Source organism: Neomonachus schauinslandi, chromosome 10 (assembly GCF_002201575.2).
Source record: "Neomonachus schauinslandi chromosome 10, ASM220157v2, whole genome shotgun sequence".
Lineage (NCBI taxonomy): Eukaryota > Metazoa > Chordata > Mammalia > Carnivora > Phocidae > Neomonachus > Neomonachus schauinslandi.
The window spans coordinates 21,686,976-21,713,774 of record NC_058412.1 but is presented as its reverse complement, the minus strand read 5'-3'; the positions used below and the strand labels follow the sequence as shown (position 1 = coordinate 21,713,774).

General features: G+C 49.1%; 2 protein-coding genes across 2 annotated transcripts in view; one reads left to right on the top strand and one right to left on the bottom strand.

The window, feature by feature from the left end:
- The window catches only part of IFT172 (intraflagellar transport 172), a 33,069-nt gene extending 8,062 nt beyond the window's left edge, over positions 1 to 25,007 (top strand). The window contains exons 11-48 of the mRNA XM_021697304.2: positions 908 to 1,069; positions 1,433 to 1,486; positions 1,733 to 1,836; positions 2,013 to 2,098; positions 4,998 to 5,110; positions 6,167 to 6,334; positions 9,112 to 9,248; positions 9,416 to 9,523; positions 10,861 to 10,945; positions 11,248 to 11,340; positions 11,845 to 11,922; positions 12,149 to 12,397; positions 12,563 to 12,641; positions 12,820 to 12,940; positions 13,116 to 13,260; positions 13,758 to 13,847; positions 14,431 to 14,528; positions 14,672 to 14,807; positions 14,892 to 15,008; positions 15,325 to 15,467; positions 16,536 to 16,629; positions 16,742 to 16,806; positions 16,998 to 17,178; positions 17,432 to 17,541; positions 17,659 to 17,791; positions 20,456 to 20,554; positions 20,729 to 20,838; positions 20,967 to 21,030; positions 21,152 to 21,238; positions 21,533 to 21,649; positions 22,444 to 22,554; positions 22,734 to 22,853; positions 23,376 to 23,471; positions 23,693 to 23,752; positions 23,838 to 23,936; positions 24,259 to 24,412; positions 24,554 to 24,645; positions 24,856 to 25,007. Of these exons, the coding sequence (XP_021552979.1) occupies positions 908 to 1,069; positions 1,433 to 1,486; positions 1,733 to 1,836; positions 2,013 to 2,098; positions 4,998 to 5,110; positions 6,167 to 6,334; positions 9,112 to 9,248; positions 9,416 to 9,523; positions 10,861 to 10,945; positions 11,248 to 11,340; positions 11,845 to 11,922; positions 12,149 to 12,397; positions 12,563 to 12,641; positions 12,820 to 12,940; positions 13,116 to 13,260; positions 13,758 to 13,847; positions 14,431 to 14,528; positions 14,672 to 14,807; positions 14,892 to 15,008; positions 15,325 to 15,467; positions 16,536 to 16,629; positions 16,742 to 16,806; positions 16,998 to 17,178; positions 17,432 to 17,541; positions 17,659 to 17,791; positions 20,456 to 20,554; positions 20,729 to 20,838; positions 20,967 to 21,030; positions 21,152 to 21,238; positions 21,533 to 21,649; positions 22,444 to 22,554; positions 22,734 to 22,853; positions 23,376 to 23,471; positions 23,693 to 23,752; positions 23,838 to 23,936; positions 24,259 to 24,412; positions 24,554 to 24,645; positions 24,856 to 24,945 (4,248 nt within the window). The 3' untranslated portion in view covers positions 24,946 to 25,007. The remainder of the gene's footprint in view (positions 1 to 907; positions 1,070 to 1,432; positions 1,487 to 1,732; positions 1,837 to 2,012; positions 2,099 to 4,997; positions 5,111 to 6,166; positions 6,335 to 9,111; positions 9,249 to 9,415; positions 9,524 to 10,860; positions 10,946 to 11,247; positions 11,341 to 11,844; positions 11,923 to 12,148; positions 12,398 to 12,562; positions 12,642 to 12,819; positions 12,941 to 13,115; positions 13,261 to 13,757; positions 13,848 to 14,430; positions 14,529 to 14,671; positions 14,808 to 14,891; positions 15,009 to 15,324; positions 15,468 to 16,535; positions 16,630 to 16,741; positions 16,807 to 16,997; positions 17,179 to 17,431; positions 17,542 to 17,658; positions 17,792 to 20,455; positions 20,555 to 20,728; positions 20,839 to 20,966; positions 21,031 to 21,151; positions 21,239 to 21,532; positions 21,650 to 22,443; positions 22,555 to 22,733; positions 22,854 to 23,375; positions 23,472 to 23,692; positions 23,753 to 23,837; positions 23,937 to 24,258; positions 24,413 to 24,553; positions 24,646 to 24,855) is intronic.
- Positions 25,008 to 25,087: 80 nt separating this feature from the next.
- Positions 25,088 to 26,782, bottom strand: KRTCAP3 (keratinocyte associated protein 3). The gene is made up of 7 exons (XM_021697616.1): positions 26,641 to 26,782; positions 26,312 to 26,496; positions 26,164 to 26,223; positions 25,783 to 25,989; positions 25,513 to 25,647; positions 25,294 to 25,406; positions 25,088 to 25,173 (listed from the first exon to the last, which is right to left on the bottom strand). Exons 1-6 carry the CDS (start codon positions 26,666 to 26,668, stop codon positions 25,299 to 25,301), a joined length of 723 nt encoding a protein of 240 aa, XP_021553291.1. The 5' UTR covers positions 26,669 to 26,782; the 3' UTR covers positions 25,088 to 25,173; positions 25,294 to 25,298.
- Positions 26,783 to 26,799: the final 17 nt, after the last annotated feature.

Below are 26,799 nucleotides of genomic sequence, written 5' to 3'. Positions count from 1 at the left end.
GGATTACGCGGGTGCATAACATTGCTTTAGGGCCTCTGAACTCACTGTGTATGACATTGCAAGGTAATTTCTTAGTTCCTGAGCCCACTTTTCTCTTTTATCTACCTGTCCTCTTTTCCTTCCATTTATTTATTATTCATTGGTCCCTTCGTTCTTTCTTTTTGTCTTTTTTTCAGATTTTGTTTACTTATTTGAGAGAGAACACGCGTGCAGGAGCAGGGTGAGGGGCAGAAGGGGAGGGAGTATACTCGGAAGTGGGGCTCAACCTGGGGCTCGATCCCAGGACCCCAAGATCATGACCTGAACTGAAGGCAGATGCTTAACCAACTGAGCTACTCAGGCACCCCCTCTTTTTTTTAAGATTTTATTTTTAAGTAATCTCTACACCCAACGTGGGGCTCAAACCCACAACTGACATCAAGAGTTGCATGCTCCTCTGACTGAGCCAGCCAGGCACCCCATTCTTTCATTTTCTGTCCATTCTCTATGCATGAGCACTGTTAGGTATGGAGAACACAAAGATAATTATCTGTTTTATATTGTCCCTTAATCAAGAAGATCATTCTAGCTAAGGAGACAGGTATATGAAATGACAGTATAGTACACCATGGTTAAAGTCATCACAAAGATTTTCACAAGAGGTATAGGAATGTAAAGAAAGTGGTTTTACCCCATATGTATTATGTATTATGAGCATTGAAAGAGATCATCTTTGAAAGCATTTCATAAATAGTAAAGCACTACGTGAATGTGAGGTGTCATTTTTACCAACAATAGCCTAGGCTAGGTGAGGAAACAAGATATTAGCTTTGTTTAACACTGTGGAGGTGGGCAGGGGGCACAGCATGTTCACCCCTCTTTTGGGTTGGGGAAAACCTCGGGGAGCTCAGACTTGTACCTTATCAAGGTGATTGTGAAGAACCTGTCATCGGGGACCCGAGTGGTACTCAAGTCACACTATGGCTATGAGGTGGAAGAGGTGAAAATCCTGGGAAAGGAACGTTACCTGGTGGCCCACACATCAGACACGCTGCTGCTGGGGGACCTGAACACTAATCGCCTTAGTGAGGTAGGAACCACAGATGGGGTGGGGGGGAATGGAACATCTTGAGTTGCTACTTCAGGGGAGCCAGGTCCCTAGGGGGAAGATCTCTGAGGAAAGCTCTAACATGCTGGTGTTGGGGAGTTGGTGGACCTGGGAGTGAGACCCCAGAGGTTTAGAATCCTGGAATGTGAACCCCCACTGTTGGACTGTTTTTACACCATCTCTCAGAAACCTAGAAACCTAGGGCAGAATCTGACGTAGCACCTCTTTTGTGCAACATCAAGGCCTTCCTAAAGTCAATCTCTCTGCCTCCTACCCTGTCCTTCTTTCAGCGTTGTCTTGGATACTTATCCACATTGTTCCTTATGTCTTCTCCCTCCTTTACAGGTAGCTTGGCAGGGATCTGGTGGCAATGAGAAGTATTTCTTTGAAAATGAAAATGTGAGTAGAGCTTGATTAACCATCATCATCTCAGTAAGCCTCCTTCTAGCTCCTATGTTGGAAGGATGGCAAGTGGCAAGGGGTTGAGGAGAGAGCAGATAAAGAAGGGAGAATGAGATAGGCACAGGAACAGAATAAAGAGAAAAGTGAGAGTCACTTTGCACTGACAGGACACCTCCATTTGCTACTGTTGGTCTCTTTCTTCATGCAAACTTCCCACCACGTGACAGTTCCATTCATCCCCAGGTGTGCATGATCTTCAATGCTGGAGAGCTAACCCTGGTGGAATATGGGAGTAATGATACCCTGGGTTCTGTACGTACTGAATTCATGAACCCCCACCTCATCAGGTAACCCAACAAGGTTCTCTAAATTTTTGAAACCCCAAAGAATTCCTTTTTAACTTCTAACTCCTGTATCCTCAAGATTAATCTAAAAACCTCATCCCATATGGTACTTCAGGGCCCTTGATAAACATCTCGATGGCCCAAGCTCATTCTGCCTTACCTCACCCTTCATGTTTCAGTGTCCGTATTAATGAGAGGCGTCAACGAGGAATGGAAGACAATAAGAAATTGGCTTATCTTGTTGATATTAAGACTATTGCTATAGGTGAGTAAGACTCTCTCATAATTCTGATAACAAAACAGATGTTTATAGTACGCTTCCATGTCACAGGATTGTGTATGGTGGAGAATCCAGGAATCCGAGAGGCACTAGGTAAATGTGTGACCCTGCTCTTACAGAGGATGTGTGAAGTGTTCAAATCCGTGTGTGCGAGTCTGCATCTGGCTATGTAGATACAGATACAGATACACTGTTACATGTATCGGCCTGTCCATATAATTATTTGTGTTCTCTGGGCATGTATCTTGGGGCTGGAAATTGTGAATTGTAGAGAGGAACCATTAGTAAATTTATGAATTTTCCTGTTTAGACTTCATAGGATAATGGACTATTTGAACCGAGAGGGGACTTATTTTCTGTAGTTTGTCATTAGTAGCCACTGATGACAAACTTTATTTGAATTTCACAAGTGTTCACATAAATAAATAAATCTTATTTTATATATTAATAGTTAACTCTGTATCATGAAATGTTTCAAGCAGAGAAAAATGTATATAGAATAGCATAGTATTCCCTACAAAGTACAGAGAATAGTATATCCGTATAGTGTAGTTTGTTAAGAACAAGGGTCTGGAGTCAAACCTCCCAACTTCTGTAATTATACCCGTGTGGTCTTAGGTAAGTGTCTTAACCTTTCTGTATCTCAATTCCCTCATCCACAAAATGGGGATAAAAATAGTACCTACCTTATATGAAAAGCACTTAGACTAATGTCTGGCACATAATAAGCACTTAATAAATGTTAGCTATTAATAATACTATTATTAGTTGCATATTCATACCTAGTTCTATCATGTCCTGACCTTTCATTATATTTACTTTGGATCTTTTATCTCTCCTCTTACTGAGAGACGTTTAAGTTGTTGGTTTTTCACTGTTTCCAGTGTTTCGGTTCTCTAAGGTTTATACCTAGAGTGGAACTGCTGAATCATAGAAGAGGTACATCTGCAATTTCACTAAATATTTCCAAATTGCTCTCCAAAGAGATTGTACCAATTTACATTCCCACCAGCAGTTAGAGGTCCCAGTGTTCTGCATCCTCTGCAATACTTGAAATTGCTTGACTTCATAATTTGGCTCACTCTGACGTATGTGAAATAATATCTCATCATATTAGTTTTTGTTTGTTCATTTGTTTATTGGCCACTTGGATTTCTTCTGCTGCTTATTGCCAGTTCTTATCCCTTGCCTATTTTTAAAATCAGGCTGTCTTTTCCTTATTGACTTGAAGGAGTTCTCTGTATGTGTGTATCTAGCCTTTGATGGTCATTTGTATTGCGGATATTTTGTCTCAGCCTCTTTTAGTGTTCAGACATTTTTAATTTTAATGTAGTTCATTTAATCACTTTTTAAGTAATAGTTTGTGATTTTTGAGGTCTCATTTAAGAAGTTTCCCTGGGGCACCTGGCTGGCTCAGTCAGAGGAGCATGCGACTCTTGATCTCAGGGTCATGAGTTTGAGCCCCAAGTTGGGTGTAGAGATTACTTAAATAAATAAAACTTTAAAAAAAGAAAAAGTTTCCTACTCCCTCTTATATCTTAATATTTTTAAAGTTTGCTTTTTATCTGGAATTTTTGTGCATAATGTAGGTATGGATCATATTTAATTTTTTTCCGTATTTAACAACTTATTGGAAATCCACTCTGTGCTCACTAATTTGTAATGTCACCTCTTATCAATCAGGTTTCCAAATACATATGGGTCTATTCTTAGGTTACTTTTACATTTCATGAGTTTTATATTTCATATCAGATTGCTGAGCTCAGAAATGTAAGTGTCTGTAATGGAAATAATATAGTCTGGTGGCCCGTGTTCCAGTGGCAATAATGAGCTGTGAGACTTTGGACAAGTCACTACACTCCATAGGGCTCATCTTCAATAGTATATAAAATGACAGAATTCTTCTTTTAACCTTTTTTGGTTACCAGCCCCTTTCAGTATCTAATTAAAATCATAGATAATATCCCAGAAGAAAATACATAAACATATACTTTTGTATATAATTTCAGGGTGTTCACAGAAATAGGGTCCCCACAGTTCTAGTATTCTATGATTCTACTTATAATTTGGGACATTAAAACATGGCTTTATCATTTTGCTTTTTAATTAAAGGAAATTTCATTTTTAAGTTGGTCTTCCCAGTTGTAGACATTAGCTGGCGTTTGGTCTTTAGCTTCAGCACGTATGACAAAGGTAGGACATTGCGCATTGGTAACGTATACAAATGAGAGTTGTGAATGGGCTGTGTTCAAGAGATTCCCTGAAAGCATCCTAGCCAATCCAAAGTGGTCTAAGTGTGAGCATATCTTATATTTTCAACAAAATTCACACCAAACTGAAATACACATCCTCAGCACACTCAGCCTAACTTTAGTCAGAGGTTCCTCCTGTTTGGTCTGTGTGCTTTCTCCACTGTTTGCCCCTCGTGCTCTGACATCATAGGCACTCAAAGTGCAGGTAACTCCTTGGAGCAGATATGTTCATCAAGGTCATTTCATCCATCAGCTTTCTCTCAGGGGTGTGCTGGAATTGGGGCTCTTCCTTAATGTGCTCAGTGCTGCCTTCCAGAGGATTTCGTGAGTAACGGAAGCCAGTTGCTCTGATCTGTTCTGACCTGCTATGAGACAACCCCAAGAGTCCCAGAGAGGAATCACATTTCTTGATGGACCTAGACTTTTTGAGTTAACTACAGAGTTAAACAAAACCTCTACAGTTTTAGTAGAAATCTAGTATTGTAAGCATCTTAGCAAAATTATGTCGTATTCCTCATACTCTAGACTGAGCCCAACATATGATTGAAGGCAAGACTTGGGCAGCCGGCCTCGTGGCCTGTATATGATTATGTGGAATCTGTCTCCTTAACCCTGTCTCCTTTACTTTGTAGTGGATCTGATTGGTGGCTACAACATTGGCACCGTCAGCCACGAGAGCCGTGTGGATTGGCTGGAACTTAATGAAACTGGGCATAAGCTTCTATTCAGGGACCGGAAACTTCGTGTAAGGCCTTAGCCATTGAGTCATCCGTACAGGATGTGGTACTTAGTACCTGCTACCAGAGATTGTGGGGGGGCGGGGGGGGGGGGCAGGATGGGACATAATTTTTTTTTTTTTTAAAGATTTTATTTATTTATTTGCGAGAGAGAATGAGAGACAGAGAGCACGAGAAGGAGGAGGGTCAGAGGGAGAAGCAGACTCCCCGCTGAGCAGGGAGCCCGACGCGGGACTCGATCCCGGGACTCCAGGATCGTGACCTGAGCCGAAGGCAGTCGCCCAACCGACTGAGCCACCCAGGCGCCCTGGATGGGACATAATTTCTTGGTGTGCTATGCCTTTAACATAGCAAAAGGCACAGAAGAATCAACACTGTGTCTGCTGTCATAGCCCATCCTGTATTACCTCTAAGGAGATGGTATCATGATGGCACCAGAGTCAAGAGGGGAATTTGGGAGCTGATTTCTCTTTTCCTATTCACAAGTCTCTGCCCTCATGAAACTGCCTCACCCCCACATGCCTAGCTGGCCTTTACCCACACCTGTTCCAGTGTTCCTCAGCTACACTTACCTGACAGCCTAAAAGCTGGCCTGAGGACAGTCTCCCCCAAGCCCCTTATTGACTCTGATCTCAATATGGTATCACCAAAGAGCTCAGCCTCAAGGGCAAAGAGACTATCTGGTGATTTTTCATTTCATTTTCACTGTGATGTGAAAGCCACACCGCAAATTTCCAGACCATTTAATGTGCCTGGTGGCCTTACTTTTGTAATCCAGTCTGGTAGCTCTGGCCCAGAGTTACTCTAAGGATGAAAGTCTGACCTTCACCTAACTTAAATTTCTGGGTGTAGCTCTTTGCTCACTTGGTCATCTCTTACTGGCCAGAGTCAGGATATACCGAGTCAACATAAACTTCAAGTGTTGATGGTTAGTAAGCTTTGAAATTCAGCATCTGCCTGACTGGTGGGTCAGTTGGCCACATTTCACCATTAGAGAAATGTTCAAGATCAGAAGACACCCCATAGCCCCTTCTAATTGTGCTGTCTACCTCTTCTTTCTTCAGTTACATCTATACGATATTGAAAGCTGCGCTAAGACAATGATCCTCAACTTCTGCTCCTACGTGCAGTGGGTTCCAGGAAGTGATGTGCTGGTAGCTCAGAACCGAAACAGCTTGTGTGTGTGGTACAACATTGAGGCACCTGAGAGGGTCACCACGTCCTCTATTAGGGTACGTCGGCACCAGGGTACCTCAGACAGAGTGGCAAACTGATCAGTTAGGGCCCTGAGGAAGCTCCAGCGGTTATTTGGTCTTCTCTGGCCCACCACCTATCATGTCAGTGATAGAGTTGGCAAGTAAAGCTTCGATCCTTCCCCACGATGGCCTAGGTCCCAAAACCATCCTTGTTCAGATTCCTGACACTATATTAGGTCCTTGGAACGTGCCTCTCTGTTACAGTGGCCCTGGGAATTCACCAGGTCATAGTGAGTTCTCTTAATCTGGAAGAGCACCCCTAGGAGGGGCCGTTCTGTGTCAGTTCCTGTGTGTGGATTCTCTGTTGTAAGCCATTCAGAGCTCCTTTTTTATCAGACTGAAAATCAGCCACTCTCCTATCCTGCCGGCATCACGTACATTCCAGTGATCTTCCAAAATCTGGGAGGATCCCGTGCAAACAAGAGAGGCCCCTGTGCTAGGGTAGGATGACTGGTGTGGGTAGAGAGCACAGGATAGTTTCTTTTGGTCCTTTTTCTATATCTCTTCTTTTTCCTCCTCTCTTACCTCATTTTAGACTAATTAAGTTTGGGTTTGGGGGTTGTTTTGTCCTTTTTTAAAACACCATTTTTCACTTTCTTGCTTTGGAGGTTATACATTTGATTCCTATAGTGATTACCCTCTGAAGTTTACCATTTCCTTAAATTAATAGTCTCAAGTTATTTAGCATCAGATCCCCTGGCAGATGATACAAGGACCTTAACTTTGATTACGTCCCCTTTGCCATTATTGTCCAGTGTTTTGTTATCCCCAAAGCGAGACATTATTCTTATACACAGCCAGAATTTGTTTACATTTCCCATCATGGTGCCAGTTTCTCTGTTCACTTTTTCTTTTTGCATTGCTGATCTTCCCTCTGGAGTTATTTTTCTTCTCCTTGAGGGAAAGTGTTTTAAAGATAAATGCTCAGTTTCTGAAAATTACTGAAATGGAATTATCTGAAAATGTTTTTATTTGGCCTGTTCTTGAAAGATACTTGGACTCCGTTCCCATTTCTAGATTGACAGTTTTTCTTAGACTTTCGCATATACTGTCCCATTGACTGACTTCCTTAGTTCTGAGTTTATTAACAGCCCCTTCTGTTGTCTTGTTGTTTTTTTTTTAAGATTTTATTTATTTGAGAGAGCAGGAGCAGGGGGAGGGGCAGAGGGAGAAGCAGACTCCCCACTGAGCAGGGAGGGATGTGGGGCTCAGTCCCATAACTCTGGGATCATGACCAGAGCCTAAGGCAGACACTTACCCAACTGAGCCACCCAGGTGCCCCTGTCTTGTTGCTTTTAAAGTCTTCTTTTTCTTCAGCATTCGGAAGCTTCACTACAATATGTCTGCATATAAATGTCCTTTTACTTTTCGTGCTTGGTGTATATGCATGTGTGTGTGTGTGTGTGTGTGTGTGTGTGGCGCATCTGCCAGGACACGTCATTCCTCAGCCATGAGCTCTTCAAATGTTGCTGCTTCTCTCGAACTCTCTAGTCTCACCCTCAGAATTCTAATTAGGCATGTGTTCCATTTCTTGTCCTGTCTCTGTGCCTCTATAACCTCTTATTCTTCCTTTCTCCTTCTTGCTCCATGCTACATTCGGGGTAATTCCTTAAGAAACATCTTGCAAGTCAGGGGTTCGCTTTCACCATTGTCTCATCTGCTATTGAAACCACCCACTGAGGTTTTTTTACTTCAAATATTGAATTTTTCATATAATTTTATTTGGTTCTTTCTCCAGTCTGCCTGGTCATTTTCTAGTAAATGTGCTGCCGAAGTGAGTACAACCTGGCTATTTTTGATAGTCTCTTGTCTCTTGCTTAATTTTTCACTCCATCTTTTAGGTCTTTAAACATTTTACACTTATTTTATATTCCATAACTGTTTTTTTCATAACTGTTATTTTTAATATTGGAAATCCTTGGAGGTCCAAAAGTGCTGTAGTTATTATTTACTCCTTTATGGTGGTTAACTTATATTTTGGTACTTTTTTTTTTAATTGGGGCTCATGTTACATTGAATATAATCTTTTAGAATCTCAAGGGCCTAACATGGGCATGTTTTCCTCCAGAGATGATTAGTGTTTGCTTCTGCAGGAATCAGGCATATTAATGACTTTTGTTCCCTTTCTTAAAGAGAGGATCCCAGATTTCATGACTGAGGGATTCTCAGATTCGCCCCCTCATCCTGCTGGAGGATCCCTGATTTATTCGCCCACTACTGTGTTTGCCATCAGGGAAACTGTACCCTTTCTGCTTGCTCTCCTGTTTTTTTCCTGCTCAGGTTTTAGCTTCCTTCCTTCCTTCCTTCCTTCCTTCCTTCCTTCCTTCCTTCCTTCCTTCCTTCCTTCTTCCTTCCTTCCCTCCCTCCCTCCCTCCCTCCCTCCTGTGGGAGACTAGGAAGCATGCCTAGTGATTTCTTCAGGTGAACTCAGCAACGAATGCATTAAAAAGTACATCCCAGGTAGAAGTTGTATTTAACAGAAGGACTCAAGCAGGAAGAAGTGGATGCACACATTGTCACTTTACCTCCAGGCATTAGTGCGGCACAGCTCTGAGTGTACTTTAACCCGAGGGCATTAGCATAGCGAAGGAATTCATACCTGCTTGAAAGAAACTAAATGTTAGGCAACCAAGGGCCGCTGTAATTCCCCCGGTGTGGGAGCGCTAGGGTTAGGTAAGGGTGGGTCTGTTCTGCAATGGAGTCAATGGAAACACTAACCTGGAATTCGGTGGGTGGGGATTGAAATTTTACAGGGCGATGTGGTAGGTCTGGAGCGGGGCGGGGGGAAGACCGAGGTGATGGTGACCGAAGGTGTGACTACGGTTGCCTACACGCTGGACGAGGGCCTGATCGAGTTTGGAACAGCCACTGATGACGGCAACTACAGCCGGTGAGGGGCTGGGCTGATACCCCGGGAGGTGGTGGGAGAGTCCGGGTCTGAGGCGGGAGGACCTCGGATGGGCCGGACAACTGGCCACGTCGCCCCCGGCCGCATCACCAGTATTCCTCCGCGTCCTGCTGACCCTGGACTCCTGCTTTCCTTCCTTCTCTCTTCAGGGCCACAGCCTTCTTGGAGACTCTGGAAATGACCCCAGAAACAGAGGCAATGTGGAAAACCTTGAGCAGACTGGCGCTCGAGGCACGGCAGCTCCACATCGCCGAGAGGTGAGGCAGACCAGAACGGAGGTGCCGGGCAGCTAGAAAGGACAGCCGCTCCTCCCAGTGCTAAGGCACCGCTCCCCTCCCGTGCCACCAGATGTCTTAGAACCCTTCAAACATTCTTCCATCCCAGGTTGTAAGAGTTCTCTTGTTTTTGCTTCCCTTTCTTGTAAGTAGGTGCCCCTCAGAGTTTTAACACCCATACCCCCCAGTCTGTGTGTCGTGTATTTCCGAATGTGGTATAGGAGTATAGTTAGTAGGACAAACTCGGGACTCCAGACTCTGAGTTATCTTGGCTCCATTTACCGGCTTGTATAACCGTAGGTTAAGTGAACCTTTCCAAGCCTTGGGGTTTCTCGATTTCCCTTCCGTAAAGTGGGAGTAATAATAGAATTTACCCCCTAGGGCGGTCAAGAGGAACTGTGGGGGCAGTGAAGAAAGTGGGAGATTCTAAGTACTCAGTGAACATCAACTGCTGCTGTTTTGCCAGGAGTCCTCAGCTCCCTCCTTTCCCATGCCCCCAGAGCTAGATGACCCGCTCGTCCGAGGGCCCTGACCCAGCGTCTTCAGCACATGTCCTGAAGCCCTTACTGCCCAGCCCTACTGTCTCCACCCTAGAACAGACCACACCTCTACCCGCAGTGTCCCAGAAGCCTCTTAGTCTCACTCATACTGTTCTTACACCCTACCATCCATTCAGCCCATAATGGCCGAGATCATTTTTTTAACCATAAATTAGATTGGCACTTTTTTGCTCAGAACCTTCCAGCAGCTTACTGTTCTCCTTAGTATAAGATCCATAGTCTTTGCCATGTCCTAAGGCCCTATGATATTTGGCCTCTGCTTCCTTCATATACCAGGTACCTACTTGCCCATGTCTCCAGCCACACTGGCATCCTTTGGGCCCTTTGAGCATGTCAAACTCCCTCCTGCCGAGGCACCTTACACGCGGTATTCCCTCTGCCTGGAATAATTTTTTCCCATCTTGTGGAACTGACTTTTTCTTGTATTTAGGTCTTGGCTCAAATGTCAGCTCCTCAGATAGGCGTTCTCTGACTACCAACTTAACTAATCCCCTCCATTACTGTCTGTATGTACTGTCACACTATTTTATTTTACTTTTCTTTCTCTGAAATATCTTTGTTTGCTTACTAATTATTTGTTTCCACTAGAAAGTAAGTCCCCTGAGAGCAAGGCCTTCATCTGTCTTATCCCCTTGTGTCTCTAGTGGCAAAAACAGTGCCTGGTGCATAATCGATGCTCAGTATATATCTGCTGAGCCAACGAATTCACGATGATCCTATAGTAATACTGCTGTTACTATGATTGCTTCCATACTCTAGGTGCTTTTCTGCTTTGGGCCATGTAGCAAAAGCTCGATTCCTGCATGAAACCAATGAGATTGCAGATCAAGTGTCTCGGGAATATGCAAGTATTATCCTCCTGAATTATTCAGTCTCTCAAGCTGAGGTTTCTCTTCACACTCCATCCCGTGATCCCTGGCTCTCCAGCCATGGCTCGTGTGCTCTATTCTGCCCACCCCACCTCCATCCTCAAGTCAGACCACTCTGGAATTGCCTGCCAAACCTCCTCCTCTAAGCCCCATGAAGGTGTTCAGCTTTCCAGTCTTTTCGCTTCCTCGTCTCTGTGGCCTTCCTGTCTAAGCTCACACAGACAGAATGGCTCCTGCAGCACCAACAGAATAAGCAGAACCTTCTTCCTCCCCACAGGGTGGAGAAGGAACAGACTTTTACCAGGTCCGAGCACGCCTAGCCATGCTGGAGAAGAACTACAAGCTGGCTGAAATGATCTTCTTGGAACAGGTGATGGGAGCAGAGGGACCAGACTGAAGAGGGGAGCAGGGCGGGAGGGGCAGTGAGGCAAACTGAGGGGAGGAAAGAGCACTGGGAGAGAGCACTTGGAAAGGTTTATGCAGTTAACGGCACTCCTTACTTCCCCTTCTGCATTAGTCTTTACGGTTATGTCCTTCTTTCATAAATTATCTGCTGCCTCCCCCGTACTCCCGCCTGTCCTGGCGCTTCTTGCACACACAGGCAGATCTGGGTTTGTGGGGCCTGAAGCTTATACAATTTGAGGAGCCCTCTTTAAGAAAAAATGCCTTGGAAGGGGCCTATGCAGATAAGGTGCCCTGAGGCTTAAGCTGCTTCTACTTTCGTAATAAATCCACCACTGCTTGTGTGTAAGTAAAGGGTGAGGCTTCCAGGCCACATGGGCTGGCATCGTAGCGAGGCTGAGGACAGCCTGCTGATTCCCGATCCTCCTGTATCTTCTTGGTGTCCCTCTTTCCCCTGCCCGGGTTCCCCTAGAATGCCGTTGAGGAGGCCATGGACATGTACCAGGAGCTGCACCGTTGGGATGAGTGTATCGCAGTGGCTCAGGCCAAGGTACTACCAGTTCTGTCTTCTCCACGGTGCTCACAGCTCGGTTCCACCAATATCAGAAGCCTCCTCTTACCAAGGAGGCTATAGGAACTGGAACAGGGTTGGGGCTGGGAGTTAGGACATTGGAGACTGGGAGGCTTTCCATTGTTACAGTGGGATTGGAGAAGCTTGGGAAGCAGCAGGGCAGGAAGGAGGGATGTGACTTCTCTTGCCTCTATTGCGTGTCCAGGGGCACCCGGCCCTGGAGAAGCTGCGCCGGGGTTACTACCAGTGGCTGATGGACACACAGCAAGAGGAGCGAGCCGGTGAACTACAGGAGAGCCAGGGGGATGGCCTAGCAGCCATCAGCCTCTACCTCAAAGCTGGGCTCCCTGCCAAAGCTGCTCGACTGGTGCTGGCCCGGGAAGAACTGCTGGCCGACACCGAGCTGGTAGAACACATCACTGCAGCCCTTATCAAGGGGGAGCTGTATGAAAGGGTAGGCCTGGCTTCCCACTCCTGTCCCTCATCGCCAGGACTCAGTGCCCCCTCCTACCCAGAGGAGGCCTGGAGTGCATGGCCCCCCCAGGACCGGTGGCTGGGCTGATCCTCGATTCTTTGTGCAGCAGGGCTATCATTGTAGTCACGTGCTATGTGTCAACAGGCAGGTGATCTCTTTGAGAAGATTCGAAACCCACAGCGGGCCCTGGAGTGCTACTGTAAAGGCAGCGCGTTCATGAAAGGTACTATCACCGACAGCCCAGCCTTCCCTGCACCTGTTTGTGCATCTCTTCGGGTTGACCAGCTCAGTTCTCCATTCCTCCACCTCTCACCTATTTTCCATACCCCATTTCCCTGTCTTACTTTTCCTGAGTCCCATCCCTGGAAGTCTTAGCTGAGTGCCTTCTCTGTCCCTGGCAGCGGTGGAGCTGGCTCGTCTGGCATTCCCAGTGGAAGTGGTGAGACTGGAAGAGGCGTGGGGGGATCATCTGGTGCAGCAGAAGCAGCTCGATGCAGCCATTAATCACTACATTGAAGCCAGGTAGAGGGGTGCAAAGGAGATTGGGCATGAGGTCCAAGGTAATGGGGCAAGTAAGGGCGCCAAGGCCTACAACAGAGATGGCAAAATGCAGGTTGGAGTAGGCGTGAGGTGTGTCCCTGCCTCTGTCTCCCTCCCTCTTGTGCGCACACACGGATGCCTTTCCCAACTATGCCAGGTGCTCCATTAAGGCGGTGGACGCTGCCCTGGGCGCCCGTCAGTGGAAGAAAGCCATTTATATATTAGATCTCCAGGACCAGAGCACTGCATCCAAATACTACCCCCGCGTGGCCCAGCACTATGCAGCTCTGCAGGAGTATGAGGTGAGGAGAGTCCCTTCCTGGAGCCAGAAGCAACGCAGTACAGGCTAACGAGGAGAACCCAGAGCAGGGAGTGGGGGGCCCCTCACCAAATCCTTCCTTCTGGGGCCCAGCAGCACCAGCCATCTGGAGTGAGAAGAAAGCAGCTTGCTCCCCTTATTTCATGCCAGCGTGACACAGACCCCTCTCCCAGATCTATGAAGCCAGTCTCCAGCTCTCTTCCTATGTAACTCCATCAGAGTTCCAACAGAGAATTGCCTTGTGTTGCAGAAATACAAGGTCCTTTTAAACTGCCATTGTATTGTCCCCATTCTGGTGTTTTGTTTGTTTTTTTCCAAAACAGTGGAAGGTGTGAGACACCACAGCCCTCTTTCCTTCTCTGTTGTAGACTAACAGTCTCCCTGGCTCTCCTCCATCCCGGCTGAGGTTTGCTCTTCCCCTTGCAGGCCGCTTTAACTCTCTTGCTCTTGGCCTTCTGTATCTACCTCTCTCAACCACAGATTGCTGAGGAGCTCTACATTAAGGGAGACCGCACAAAAGATGCAATAGACATGTACACTCAGGCTGGCCGCTGGGAGCAAGCCCATAAGGTAAAGAGCGGGGTGGAATTCCTCAGAGAATTCCACCTCTCTGGGGGTGTTGCCACTTTCCCTGGGCTCTGATCTCCCCCCTTCAGCTGGTTCCATGAAAGCCGAGAAGGAGTACCAAAATAAGAGAGTCTGGAGAACTTTGATCCCTAGCCACAGGGAGAGGCAAGGATGAAGAGGCCCTCGTTCCCAAACCTGTAATCCCGAAGCGAGCAGAAGGGTTTGGGAGCTGGGGAGTCCCAAATACCCCTCCCCAAGCTCTAGTCACAGTGGCAACTTCGTTGCACGCCTGCACCCAGAACCCGGTGGGTACAGTGGGAGCGGGAATGGGTGCCCCAGCACAGGGCACCTCTGGCCTTCCTGCCTGAGCGGAATATAGTCCTGACTTTGCTCCGTATGGACTTGGGATTCCCTGGACTGACCAGGAAAGCAGCAGCATGCAAACTCCTACGGTTGCTGGGAGGGTTCAGAGTTGCTGAGAAAACAGGCAGCCCCCCAAGCCCCACTTCCCCGGCCGCTCCGCATTTCCCTCTGCTGCCCTTGGAACCCGGCGCCTGAGATGCTCAGGCTCTGTGTGTCTGCACAGCTGGCCACGAAGTGCATGAGGCCGGAAGACGTGTCGGTGCTGTACGTCACCCAGGCTCAGGAGCTGGAGAAGCAGGGCAAGTACCGTGAGGCGGAAAGGTGAGCCGCGGCCCTGGAGGAGGTGTGGAGGGCGACGGGGCGTCAGGGCTGCAGGCAGGGCTGACGCTGAGGGATCTCTTGGGAATGACTGTAGGGGCAGGAATCTGGGTCTAGGAGGCCCCGGGTGTATGTCCCCTCCCCAGGCTCTACGTGACAGTGGAAGAGCCTGATCTCGCCATCACCATGTTCAAAAAGCACAAGCTGTATGATGATATGATCCGCCTGGTAGGGAAGCACCACCCAGATCTCCTCAGTGACACACACCTGCACCTGGGCAAGGTGAGCCCTTCTTCTGTCTCGGCCCTCTCTTCTCCAAGCAGGCTCCGTGTCTGCCTCGCTCCATCCTGACCCTCCTTTCCCCAGGAGCTGGAGGCTGAAGGCCGACTGCAGGAGGCTGAGTATCACTACCTCGAGGCTCAGGAGTGGAAGGCGACGGTGAACATGTACCGGTCCAATGGGCTTTGGGAGGAGGCCTACCGGGTAAGGAGCCCAGGTCACACTGGGGATACGTCGTCCCTCTTTCCCACTCTCAAGTGACTCATTCTGAACTGGTTGCGGTATCTTTGAAAAATGTCCGCACCGATAGGCAAAATTTCACGTACGGTATGAAGGGTCTGTGGGCTACCTGAAGTCCATGCTTGGACCCTCAGCAGGTTAGTAGACCCCGAAACTTAGCCCTCTCCCTGTTCTAGTAGAAGGACCTGACCCTTGTCAAAGCTGAAGTCAGGTCCCAGGGGAGGCGGGAGCAGCCATGTGGCCCTGCGTGGAAGGATTGCCAGATGGCTTTGCTTCACAGGTGGCCAAGGCTCACGGAGGAGCTACTGCCCACAAACACGTGGCCTATCTGTGGGCAAAGAGCCTGGGAGGAGAGTCTGCAGTTAGACTGCTTAATAAGCTGGGACTCCTGGAAGCTGCCATTGACCACGCCGCTGACAACTGGTGAGGCCCTAAGGCTTCTCTCCATGGGCCCCATTCCAGACAGAGCCTCTAGATAGACAAGAAAAATTGCTGTATAGCTAAGAAGCGTTTCTAAAAATTGAGGCAGGAGTGAAGAAATCCTTGGAAGAACTTGATGGAGAGGCAAGAATGAATCAGTAGTCTGCCCCTGGGGGCTCAGAACAGTGTTTAATCTGTAGCTGTTCTAAGGAGATGATGGAAAGAGAGCATTTTTTTTTTCTTCTTTTTAAGTAATCACTACGCCCAGGGTGCAGCTTGAACTCACAACCCCAAGATCAAGGGTCACTCATTCTCCCGACTGAGCCGGCCAGGTGCCCCAGAGAGGACAGCTTTTAAAGCTAAGGTGCACTGAGCCAGTAGCTTACTTTTGAGTAATGGAAGTGTGATTCTGTTAAATGCAAAAAGAGCTTTTCTTCAGCAAATGTTACAAAGACCAGTAATAATCCTGCATTGAGTCAGATTGCTAAGGGTAGTCTTACTGTTTTTGAGAGACCCTTTTTTTCAGCTAGTGTAGATGTGGCTCAGGAGGAGGTGGTGGAGAACCAGGCACCCTTGCTCCCCAGGCAGAGTAGTGCTGTGAGGCTCACCACGGTCCCCTGCCTCGTGCCCATCCCACTCCTTCATGTCCACTGGTCACAGGAAGCACAGGCTTTTCCAAGTGTCCCCTGATCCATGTCTTCCTTTATGTGTCTGTGTGCTTCTGTGTCACTTCATACGGATTTTTTTTTTTTTAAGATTTTATTTATTTATTTGACACAGAGAGACAGAGAGGGAACACAAGCAGGGGGAGTGTGAGAGGGAGAAGCAGGCTTCCCGCCGAGCAGGGAGCCCGATGCGGGTCTCGATCCCAGGACTCTGGGATCATGACCTGAGCTGAAGGCAGACGCTTAACAACTGAGCCACCTAGGCGCCCCACGGATTGTCTTCTTAATCTGTCCTTTTTCTTCCCCCCGTCATGGCCCTTTCTGTTTTCTCTTGCCCTGTTTCTCCTCTTGTCTTATAAAATTAAAGTACTGAGTAGGCAAACCTTATCTACACCTTCCATTTTAGCTCATTTGAATTTGCTTTTGAACTCTGTCGGCTGGCCCTCAAGCACAAAACCCCTGAGATACATCTCCGATATGCTATGTACCTGGAGGATGAGGTATGGATGTGATCCTTCTCCATTGCTTTTGACCTTGACCTCCTCCTGTCTCATGGCTGCCATGATGGCAACCTGCTTCTTATCATGTGCGGCTGCCCTTCTGTCCCTACAGGGTAAATTTGAAGGGGCTGAAGCTGAATTCATCAGGGCTGGTAAACCCAAGGAAGCAGTCCTCATGTGAGTTACCCATAAATTCCTTACTCCTGCCCTCCCAAGTGCAGCCCCAGGACCTGGCATTGTCACCTTCACCTTCATCTGCACCTAGTACCAATAAATTTCCTACCCCCTCAGTGACATGGCTGTTTGCCTCCCACTGTTGAGGCCTCAGTCCTGTACTTAGCCTCTCCTGTGTCTTCATCTGGGAGCAGGTTTGTCCATAACCAGGATTGGGAGGCAGCTCAGCGTGTGGCCGAGGCCCACGATCCTGACAGCGTCGCCGAGGTGCTTATGGGGCAGGCCCGGGGGGCCTTGGAGGAGAAGGACTTTCAGAAAGCAGAAGGACTGCTGCTTCGGGCCCAGAGACCGGGCCTGGCCCTCAATTATTATAAGGTAGGGCACCGGATTCAGGGCCATGAGGGGAGGGTGAAAGGGTATGGGATCCCACAGAGCACTACACTAACCCCCCGGCTACTGGGAAAGATCCAGGGAGTGAGCATTGGGGCGGGGGGGAGGGAAAGAGACAAGAAGGAGAAGAGCGGTCCAAGGACCTAGCGATCAGTGGCCCATAGTACACAGCACCTGTGTGGCAGTGGGAAGCTGTCATGCCTGCCTCTGCCTTCCTGATCGCTGGAAATCTGAGCAGGAGGCTGGACTGTGGAGTGATGCCCTGCGGATCTGCAAGGACTACATGCCGGGCCAGCTGGAGGCTCTGCAGGAAGAGTATGAGCGGGAAGCCACCAAGAAGGGGGCCAGGTATGAAGCCAGGAGGCAGCAAGTGTCGGCAGGGCTGGAGGGTGGCTCACAAGGTATACACAGGGTAGGCTGCACTGCCCATCCTGTTCCTGGTCACGTGTACTCTCATCTCCTCAGGGGCATGGAGGGGCTAGTGGACCAAGCTCGACAGTGGGAGCAGGCTGGAGAGTATAGCCGTGCAGTCGACTGCTACCTCAAGGTGCGGGACTCAGGCAGCAGCAGCAGCCTGGTGGAAAAGTGCTGGATGAAGGTGAGGCCTGCTACACCCTTCCTGGCCCTCCGCTTCCCGGACCGCCCTCACACCCAGCGTCCCTCTTCAGACATTCCTCTTTCCTCTTCTGCCTCTCGTTTTCACTCAGGCAGCAGGCATCTGCTGAGTGCTTGCTAGATGCGAGAGCCAGAACCTCTGAAGGCTATAAGAGGGGCTGTAAGGCAGAACCCTAACAGCCAGAAATTGGGGAAAGTTAGACCAACGTGGCTCAACTAATTGTGTATCTCAGTGAAAACTAAAGGATGTGATTTGAGGTGGAGTTCAGAGAAGGTGGAGTTCAGAGAAGCCCTCTATGGGCTGGAGGGGTCAGGGAGGCTTGAGGGAGAAGGTTGGCCTAGGACCAGAGCTGGAAGGGCAAATCCAGAGCCCAGAGCTGGGGCCAGATGGAGGCCATGAAGAAAGCAGAGGCTCCTCCTCTATACAGGAGCTCCTGGAAAGAAGCATCTAGCAGATTAAGCTAAGCCAGTATGTTTCATCAATTCCTAAGCAAATATATAATCACATTTTACTATCTTAGGAATTGGGTTGCATGTGAAGTTTTAAATGAGGTTATCTGCGGCACCTGGGTGGCTCAGTCGGTTAAGTGCCTGACTCTTGATTTCGGCTCAGGTCATGATCTCAGGGTTGTGAGATCTAGTTCTGCATTGGGCTCTGTGCTGGGCGTGGAATCTGCTTGAGATCCTCTCTCCTTCTCCCTCTGCCCCTCCCCACTCGTGCTCTCTCTCTAAAACAAAAAATAAATGAGGTATCTTTGATTCAGAGAAATATGGTATTAGGAGTTGTCAAGGGGGTGAGATTGATCAGCTCCCTAAGTAAAATGTTGGTGCGGTGATGACCCTGCAGAATTCCCCTCGGGTTTCAGAAGCCTTGTAATTGAATAGCCCCTAGTAGTTGGGGTGGGGGTGGGGGGGGAGGAAGTAGAAAGAAGGACTGATGGTTATGCAAATTTAGTCAGCAAGTGTTCATGAAGCATCTGCTATGTTTTACTCTGGAGCATTGTCTTTTGGCATCTGTACATGACTATACCTTCTTGAGATTAGTCAACTTCCCGGATGGGACACTTGAAGCTTTGAAGGGTTTGACAGGTAAAGAAAATGAGGCAAGAATAGGTGGGGAAGAGACCAGGAGGATTTAGCACATAGACTGTAGCTAAAACAGACCATGTATGTGGAAATTAAAATTTGATGAGGATGTCAACATCACAGTGGAAAGAGTAAACTTATAGAATGCTCAGGTTTGTAGAATTACTGAGTTTTAGGGCTGGAAGGTATCTCCAAGGTCATCTAGACCAGCACTGTCCAAAAGAAATACAATGCAAGTCACAAAGGTAAGTCATACATGAAAGTTTAAAATTTCCTAGTAGCTGCATTCAAATAAGTAAAAAGAAATACAAGAAAATAATTATATCTTACCTAATCAAATATATCTAAACTCGAAATTTCAACATATAATCAATATTTTCTTGGTTGATTTTTTTTTTTTTTTGACAGAGACATAGCGAGAGAGGGAACACAAGCAGGGGGAGTGGGAGAGGGAGAAGCAGGCCTCCCGTGGAGCAAGGAGCCTGATGCGGGGCTCTGTCCCAGGAACCCGGGATCATGACCTGAGCTGAAGGCAGACGCCCAACGACTGAGCCACCCAGGCGCCCCTGGTTGATTTTTTTTTGAAAATGTTATTTATTTAAGAGTAAGAGAGTGTGTGTGCATGCACTCACAAGCAGAGGGGAGGGGAAGCACAGAGGAAGTGGGAGAAGTAGATTCCCCACTGAGCACTGACTCCAGGCTAGATCCCAGGCCCCTTGGATCATGACCTGAGCCGAAGGCAGATGCTTAACTGACCAAGCCACCCAGGCGCCCCTTATTGATTGATGATATTATTGATACTACTTATTTCTCAATTTATTGAGATATTTTACATTCCTTCTTCGTACTAAATCTGTGAAACCCAGGGTGTATTTAAACTGATAGCACATCGGGGCGCCTAAGTGGCTCAGTCGTTGGGCGTCTGCCTTCAGCTCGGGTCATGGTCGCAGGGTCCTGGGATCGAGCCCCGCATCAGGCTCTCTGCTCGGCGGGAAGCCTGTTTCTCCCTCTCCCACTCCCCCTGCTTGCGTTCCCTCTCTCGCTGTCTCTCTCTGTCAAATAAATAAATAAACTCTTTAAAAATAAATAAATAAACTGATAGCACATCTCATTTGGGACTAGCCACGTGTGACTAGTGGCTTCTATTCTGATGGTACAAATCTAGACCAACCGTCACTCTTACAGGTGAAGAAACTGAGGCACAGAAAAGCCCAGCACAAATAGCTGCAGAATGCCTTCTTTCTCTACACCACACTACCAAGATTCTGTTTGTGACAAAGAACTTGAGAAACCAGTTTGTCCAAGGGGGGCAGGACCAAATGCAGTGACCTCAGACAGCATAGAGTGTCTGACAGAGGAGCTGAGAAGAACAAATAGATCTGCGGATGGTCATTTCAAGGCTCTGAGGGACCGTGAGGCAGGCCTTGCCGAGGAGGGTAGAAGGTGAGGGAGAGTGCAAGAGAGAAAGTTGGCAACTGAAGGGAAAAAAACAGACCAGGCTGAGGATGCGCAGTGGTATTTGTCTCTCCTACCTGTTGTCATTTTCTGTTCCACCCCTCAGGCAGCTGAACTCGCCATCAAGTTTCTGCCTCCCCAACGCAGTCTGGAAGTAGTTCGGGCTGTGGGACCCCAGCTGATTGGAATTGGAAAGCACAGTGCAGTAAGTAGAGTACTGGGACAGAAAAGAAATAGATTCACGGAGAGGGTGGAATTCCGGTGCCATCTACACCCAGGAGGGCATGTGAGGTGGGCCTCTTGGCAGGTGTGACCTGCAGTTAGTTCTGTGGAAATGGAGGAGAGATGGTCTCCAGGCTCTGATTCCCCCACTGTGCAGGCTGCAGAGCTCTATCTGAACCTGGACCTAGTCAAGGAAGCGATCAATGCTTTCATTGAGGGTGAGGAGTGGAACAAGGCTAAGCGCGTGGCCAAGGAGTTAGATCCCCGGTAAGCTGCTGACCCCTTCTCTCCAGGAAGTTCTCTTACTTCCTTTTGTAAGGAGGAGGAAGAAGTTCTCATGGGAAGGGTGTGCATCCCAGGACTGTGTAGTGTTAGATCTCTGCACATCTTCACAGGTATGAAGACTACGTGGACCAGCATTATAAAGAGTTCCTCAAGAACCAGGGCAAAGTGGACTCGGTGAGACTTGCAGAGAGTTAGCAAGAGGCCAAACACATGGAGGCTCAAGGGATTTCCCTCCTCCTCTCCCCGCTCATGTCATGTCTGTCCTCTTAACTCTGTCTTTTCCACTGATCCATAGCTGGTGGGTGTGGATGTGGTGGCTGCTTTGGACCTGTATGTGGAGCAGGGCCAGTGGGACAAGTGCATTGAAACGGCTACCAAGCAGGTACTGCTCTCTTCCTCCCATCCCTAGCTCTTCTGGACATTTTCCCTTGGCTCCCCTTGCCCCAGAGCTGTATCTCTCTTACTTCCTCCAAAGCCCAACCCCAAAGATCCCTAACCAGCATCAGAGAGTCAGTCTTCCACCCTTTTGAAACTGGAGTCAGAGGCCTAGCTGGGCCTGACTTACACAGACCTTTGCCTCCTAAACAAATCCATGGCCTCAAGTTACCACCCCACCCTCTCTGCCTGGTCTTACTGATCCCAACCTCCCCATGCTTTTCCTCCATCTCCGGGACAGAACTACAAGATTCTGCACAAGTATGTGGCTTTGTATGCGACTCACCTGATCCGAGAGGGTGGCTACGGGCAGGCACTAGCCCTGTATGTGCAGCACGGAGCTCCTGCTAACCCACAGGTACCAGCCTGCTGCTCAGGGTGAATGTTCCCCAAGGAAAGTCTTACCTTCTCCTCAAGAACCACCCATTCCCTCGGCAACTGTCTTCTCAAAGGATTCTTTTAGACAGCGTCATGCCCAGGGACCCCCCTCCCCCCACACCAGCGTCTTCTGAAATGTGCAGCCACTCAAGATTTCTCGTTTGAGGATACATTCAGCAACCTCCTCGTGCTCTTAGCTAACACAGGGAAGCCTTTTTTTTTTTTTTTTTTTAAAGATTTTATTTATTTATTTGAGACAGAGAGAATGAGAGACAGAGAACATGAGAGGGAGGAGGGTCAGAGGGAGAAGCAGACTCCCCGCCGAGCAGGGAGCCCGATGCGGGACTCAATCCCGGGACTCCAGGATCATGACCTGAGCCGAAGGCAGTCGCTTAACCAACTGAGCCACCCAGGCGCCCAACACAGGGAAGCCTTTCAGAGATGAATTCTGCACACACCTCTAGGGCCTTACTAACTTCCTTCAGAGAGTAAACACTGCTCTCCTACCTGAGCACCCCGGCTCAATGGAGTATCAGTCCATTAACGTGTGACTGCATTCGCGTTCACACATCTGTCCACACGCAGACTGCCAATTGTAAGAAAGTTATTTTCTTACTCTTCTTTCTCTTCCTGAAAACGATCAACACTTTCTCCATCATTGTTCCCTAGCTCCTCCACATGCATGCTTACAGCCTGTATCCTCTTCGGCCCCACATGCACTTTCTCTTCTAGTTACCCCTCCTCACTCAGCTCTCCTTTCCCCACTACCCCTAGAACTTCAACATCTACAAAAGGATCTTCACGGACATGGTGAGCTCACCTGGGACCAACAGTGCTGAGGCCTATCACAACTGGGCTGATCTTCGGGACGTGCTCTTTAACTTGGTGAGGAAGTCAGGTCCATGACAGAGTTACAAGGCTACTCCACCTGTCCCTATCCCCCTCTCTTCTTTCAGGCACATAAACATTTACCTTCAAATGGGCTGCACCTTTGTCCAGGTGGCCATGAGCTCTCCGGCACTCCTCCAACCCCCGACCCAGGCTGTGCTCTCTTCCTGCTCTAGTGTGAAAACCTGGTGAAGTCTAGTGAGGCAAACTCTCCAGCCCATGAGGAGTTTGAGATGATGCTGCTGATTGCTCATTACTATGCCACTCGCTCAGCTGCCCAGAGTGTCAAACAGCTGGTGAGATTGGGCGGGGGGCGGGCGGGGGGAAGCACTCAGTCTTACAGACACATCTTCCAATGTATGAAGTTGAATGAATTCAAGTTCTGGATTCTCAAACTTGGTCCACTTCTCTCCTAGCTTCTCTTCTGTTTAAACAAATCTTTAACCCTCGCTGAGGTGGTTTTCTTCCTGGACTCCTCCACTGACCTTCTTAGGACTCTGCCCACATAGCTCCAGCCTCATTATACTTAAACATTCAAATCCCACAATTTCTGTATTGATCTCTTAAAACATACACACTTCTTTGGCTGATTCGTGATAGCATAATGTAAATTTATTGTGTGTACTTGAATGATAGAAATAATCTAGGCCTAGTTCTCTTGTGCAGAGGAAAAAGACCCAGAACCGCTTGAGATCCAGAGCAATTTCATATGTATTACTGGTTTTTTGGTTCTCTGGCTGCTTTAGTTATAAGATCACTGGTCTGGTAGCTTAGTCGCTACAGTGCCAGGATCATAATGCTTTGACTTTAATCTGTAGGAAACTGTGGCTGCCAGGCTTTCTGTTTCGCTCTTACGCCACACTCAGCTCCTACCTGCAGACAAGGCCTTCTATGAAGCAGGCATTGCTGCCAAGGTGAGCTGGGACAAGGAAGGGTGTGGCCGAGGAGATAGGGACATCAAAAGTTGGGAGGTAGAATATGCTGTCTACTAAGGTAGAGCAAAGCAGAATTTGGGGCGGATGATATGGAGGACATCGTTTTCTTGTGTCTTCCTGGATTCTTTCCCCTGCATCCTGGAGAAGCAGCATCCAAATCCCAGCTGCTCACTCCCACTTGCAATTTTTCTCTGTTGCAGGCAGTTGGCTGGGAGAACATGGCATTCATCTTCCTCAACCGCTTTTTGGATCTGACTGATGTGAGTAGAGAAGTTGTGCCCAGAGGGTGGGAGGTTTTGCCTGTCACAAGCTGTGTCTATCTCATGGCTGCCCACTCTGCCGCAGGCAATCGAAGAAGGGACTCTGGATGCCCTTGACCACTCGGACTTTCAGGATACAGACATTCCCTTTGAGGTGCCACTCCCAGCCAAGCAGCACGTACCGGTAAGAGAACGAGATTGGAGAACAGGGAAGGCCTCACCGGTGTGAGGGCGCTGTGAAGGGAGGACACTTTATCACTTTATGTTGGTCCTCCTAACCTTTGTAACGGGCATCAGCTAGCAACATCTTTGGAAGGGCTATTCCTTCAGTGAAAGTAGAAGGAGAGAAAAAAGAAAACTAAGTTGGTGACCATGAACCCCATCCAAGGAGGATCGTGTATGGGTAAAAGATGATGCACAGGACGACAGTTAAGTAAGACTCCCAACTCACCACCTTCCACTTGCCCTGCCCTGCGTGAAGCTGCTGCTCCTTCTGTCCTTCCCAGGAGGCTCAGAGGGAAGAGGTTCGAGACTGGGTACTCACAGTCTCAATGGACCAGCGGCTGGAGCAGGTTTTGCCTCGGGATGAGCGCGGTGCCTACGAAGCTTCCCTGGTGGCAGCGAGCACTGGAGTTCGGGCACTACCCTGCCTCATTACAGGTACAGAACTCTACAGCAACCCACGTTCTGTGGTGGGTGGAAAGGAAGGGAACACAGCAGGATCAAGAGAGTATCTTACTCCGAAATTGCTCTTGGTTTTCCCCCTAAAATGCCAGTTCATCTTTTTTTCTTCCCCCACAGGATACCCCATTCTGAGGAACAAAATTGAATTTAAGCGGCCAGGGAAGGCAGCTAACAAGGACAACTGGAATAAGTTCCTTATGGCTATCAAGGTTAGAGAGGGAGACTTGGAGGGTGGGGACAGGGAGAGCAGCACTGAAGGAAAATAAGAAACTACTAGAAGGGTGGTGGAAATATCAAGAAGGCAGGTACCGGCCCTGAACTCTGCTCTCCCTACCAAGATGGGGTTGATTTTCTTTAGAGAAGGAATGCTTTTCCTTAGCACTAATGCATTCCTCTCTTGTTCTTCTGTTTGTCCACAGACTTCCCATAGTCCAGTGTGCCAGGATGTGCTGAAATTCATTAGTCAGTGGTGTGGAGGGCTACCCAGCACCAGCTTTTCCTTTCAGTAACTGGCAGGGCTCGGGGAAGAACTACTGGATTCTCTCCCTCATTAAAGTCTTGTAGGTAGTGGAGACCGCTGTGTTCTTTGAATAAAGTCATCCCCAACATCAGCCTAGTGCCCTTTTCCCCGGAAAAGGAATCATCATCAAGTAGAAGAAAAGAGTTCTTTTATTACAACTGTTTACGTCATCTCGGGGTTTATGTCACCGTTGTGAACTGAGCCTCTGGATCAGCACCTGCTCCACAGAACAGAGAACCTGGGTCAGAGGGCAAGCAGCACAGCAAAGGACTTGACCCAGTTCTAAGAGTGGTTCCCTGCCTCCACCCTTTCCCTGGCCCCAATTCTCACATATTACCTGTCCTAAGCCCAGCTTTTCTGGGATGCCTGCATTTCTTGATTTTGATCCAGTAGCTGCTCATTTTCCTGTCTTTTACACTTAGGAAGTTCAAGCTCTGTCAGTTCCTCTAGCTGTAGGGGAGGATGGAGTTAGTACTCCTGCCCGGAATTATAGTTCAGCACTTTTTCAACACAGCCAGTCCGTATTGAATGAGCCCTTCCTGTTCCTCTTCCTTACCTGCTCCTGAAGCCCTTCCTTCCTGCAGGGCCCAGCCCCACGCAGGGTGAGTGCAGCCACACAACAGTAACCAGACAGGGCAACCTCCGCTGCAGACATGAGCAAAGACGGGATCCAGAGAGCCAAGGCTGTATCCTACAAGGCGAAGAGGAAAGGGGGAGGGGGGGACTGAGAGGGGGCGGGACAGGAAGTAAACAAGTAGGGGTGGTTGAAAGGGCCAGGGCCAAGGCCCTGGAGACTGCAAAAAGGCTGAGAAGAGCACGCACTCACATAGATTCTTGTGGGGTCAAATGGGCAGTCAGCCCGTCCAGGCCCCTGATCCAGCGGTAGCAAAGGATTCAGCAGTCCTGGATGGCAGTCAGCAATCAGACGGCGGCCACCGTTGGCCACAGTGAGTGACACAGCAAGGAGGAGGCCCAGGGAGCAGGCGGCGGACAAGAGCAGGTTCACCAGAGCTACCACCAGCAGGGCCCAGTGCTGGCAGGGGCAGAAGATCAGGGTGAGCAGCTGGGCGCGCCGGCTGCTGTCTCCCACTATAAGGCACCTTGGTTTCTCTGTTTGAGGCTCCTCCTCCCACTTAAAGATGAAGCTGAGTGGGGTCCTCATTTCCCTGACCCAAGCCTCATTAAAGCTCCAGAAATCCCCTCTCACCAGTCGTGGGCGCAGAAGGTTCCTGGATGCCAAGAGGGCCACAAGTCCCACGGAAACACTCTGGAATACACAAAGACTGAAGCCCGCGCCGCTCTACGTCCCGCCTCCCCTCCCCCACGCCCGCGGCCCCGCCCCCCGCCGCGCTCACCAGCAGCCCCGAGCCCACGGAGATGACATTGGCCGTGGTGTACTCCGGGGTGACGGCGCCGCGGGGATTGGCCACGTGTCGCAGGACTGTGCCGTGCAGCACGGCCCCCAGGAGCAGGTTCACGTGGCCTACCAGGATCAGCGCGAGGCCCACGCGCATAAGCCGCCGGGGGCCGCGGGCCGCGTCTGCAAAGCACGGGGGCAAGGGCAGGCCTGAGCCGGGAAAGGAACCGGAGGGCCCCTCGTGGCCGCCGCCCCCGCCGGTGAACCAGGGGCTGTGGGGCGGGTGGCCGGCGGACGGAAGGGACCGAGCCCGGGGCCGGAAATTACCGAATCTGTAGAGGCGGCAGCACCCCATCGCGGCCCTCCGCGCCTGCCGCCGGGCAGCTCTCTCTACCTGGCCCCGGCCCCGCCCTCGCTCTCCCGGCCAGTCCCTCCCGCTCGCCACCTGAAGGCCCAGGCCCGCGCGCGCCCCGGGCGGGGCTCCGA

Coding starts and splice junctions, on each gene's coding strand:
- KRTCAP3 (XM_021697616.1), bottom strand. CDS start 26,668: ATGGGGTGCTGCCGCCTCTACAGATTCG. Junction 26,497..26,640: donor CTGCCGCCTCTACAGATTCG/GTAATTTCCGGC, acceptor CGTGCTTTGCAG/ACGCGGCCCGCGGCCCCCGG. Junction 25,990..26,163: donor ACCTTCTGCGCCCACGACTG/GTGAGAGGGGAT, acceptor TGCCCCTGCCAG/CACTGGGCCCTGCTGGTGGT.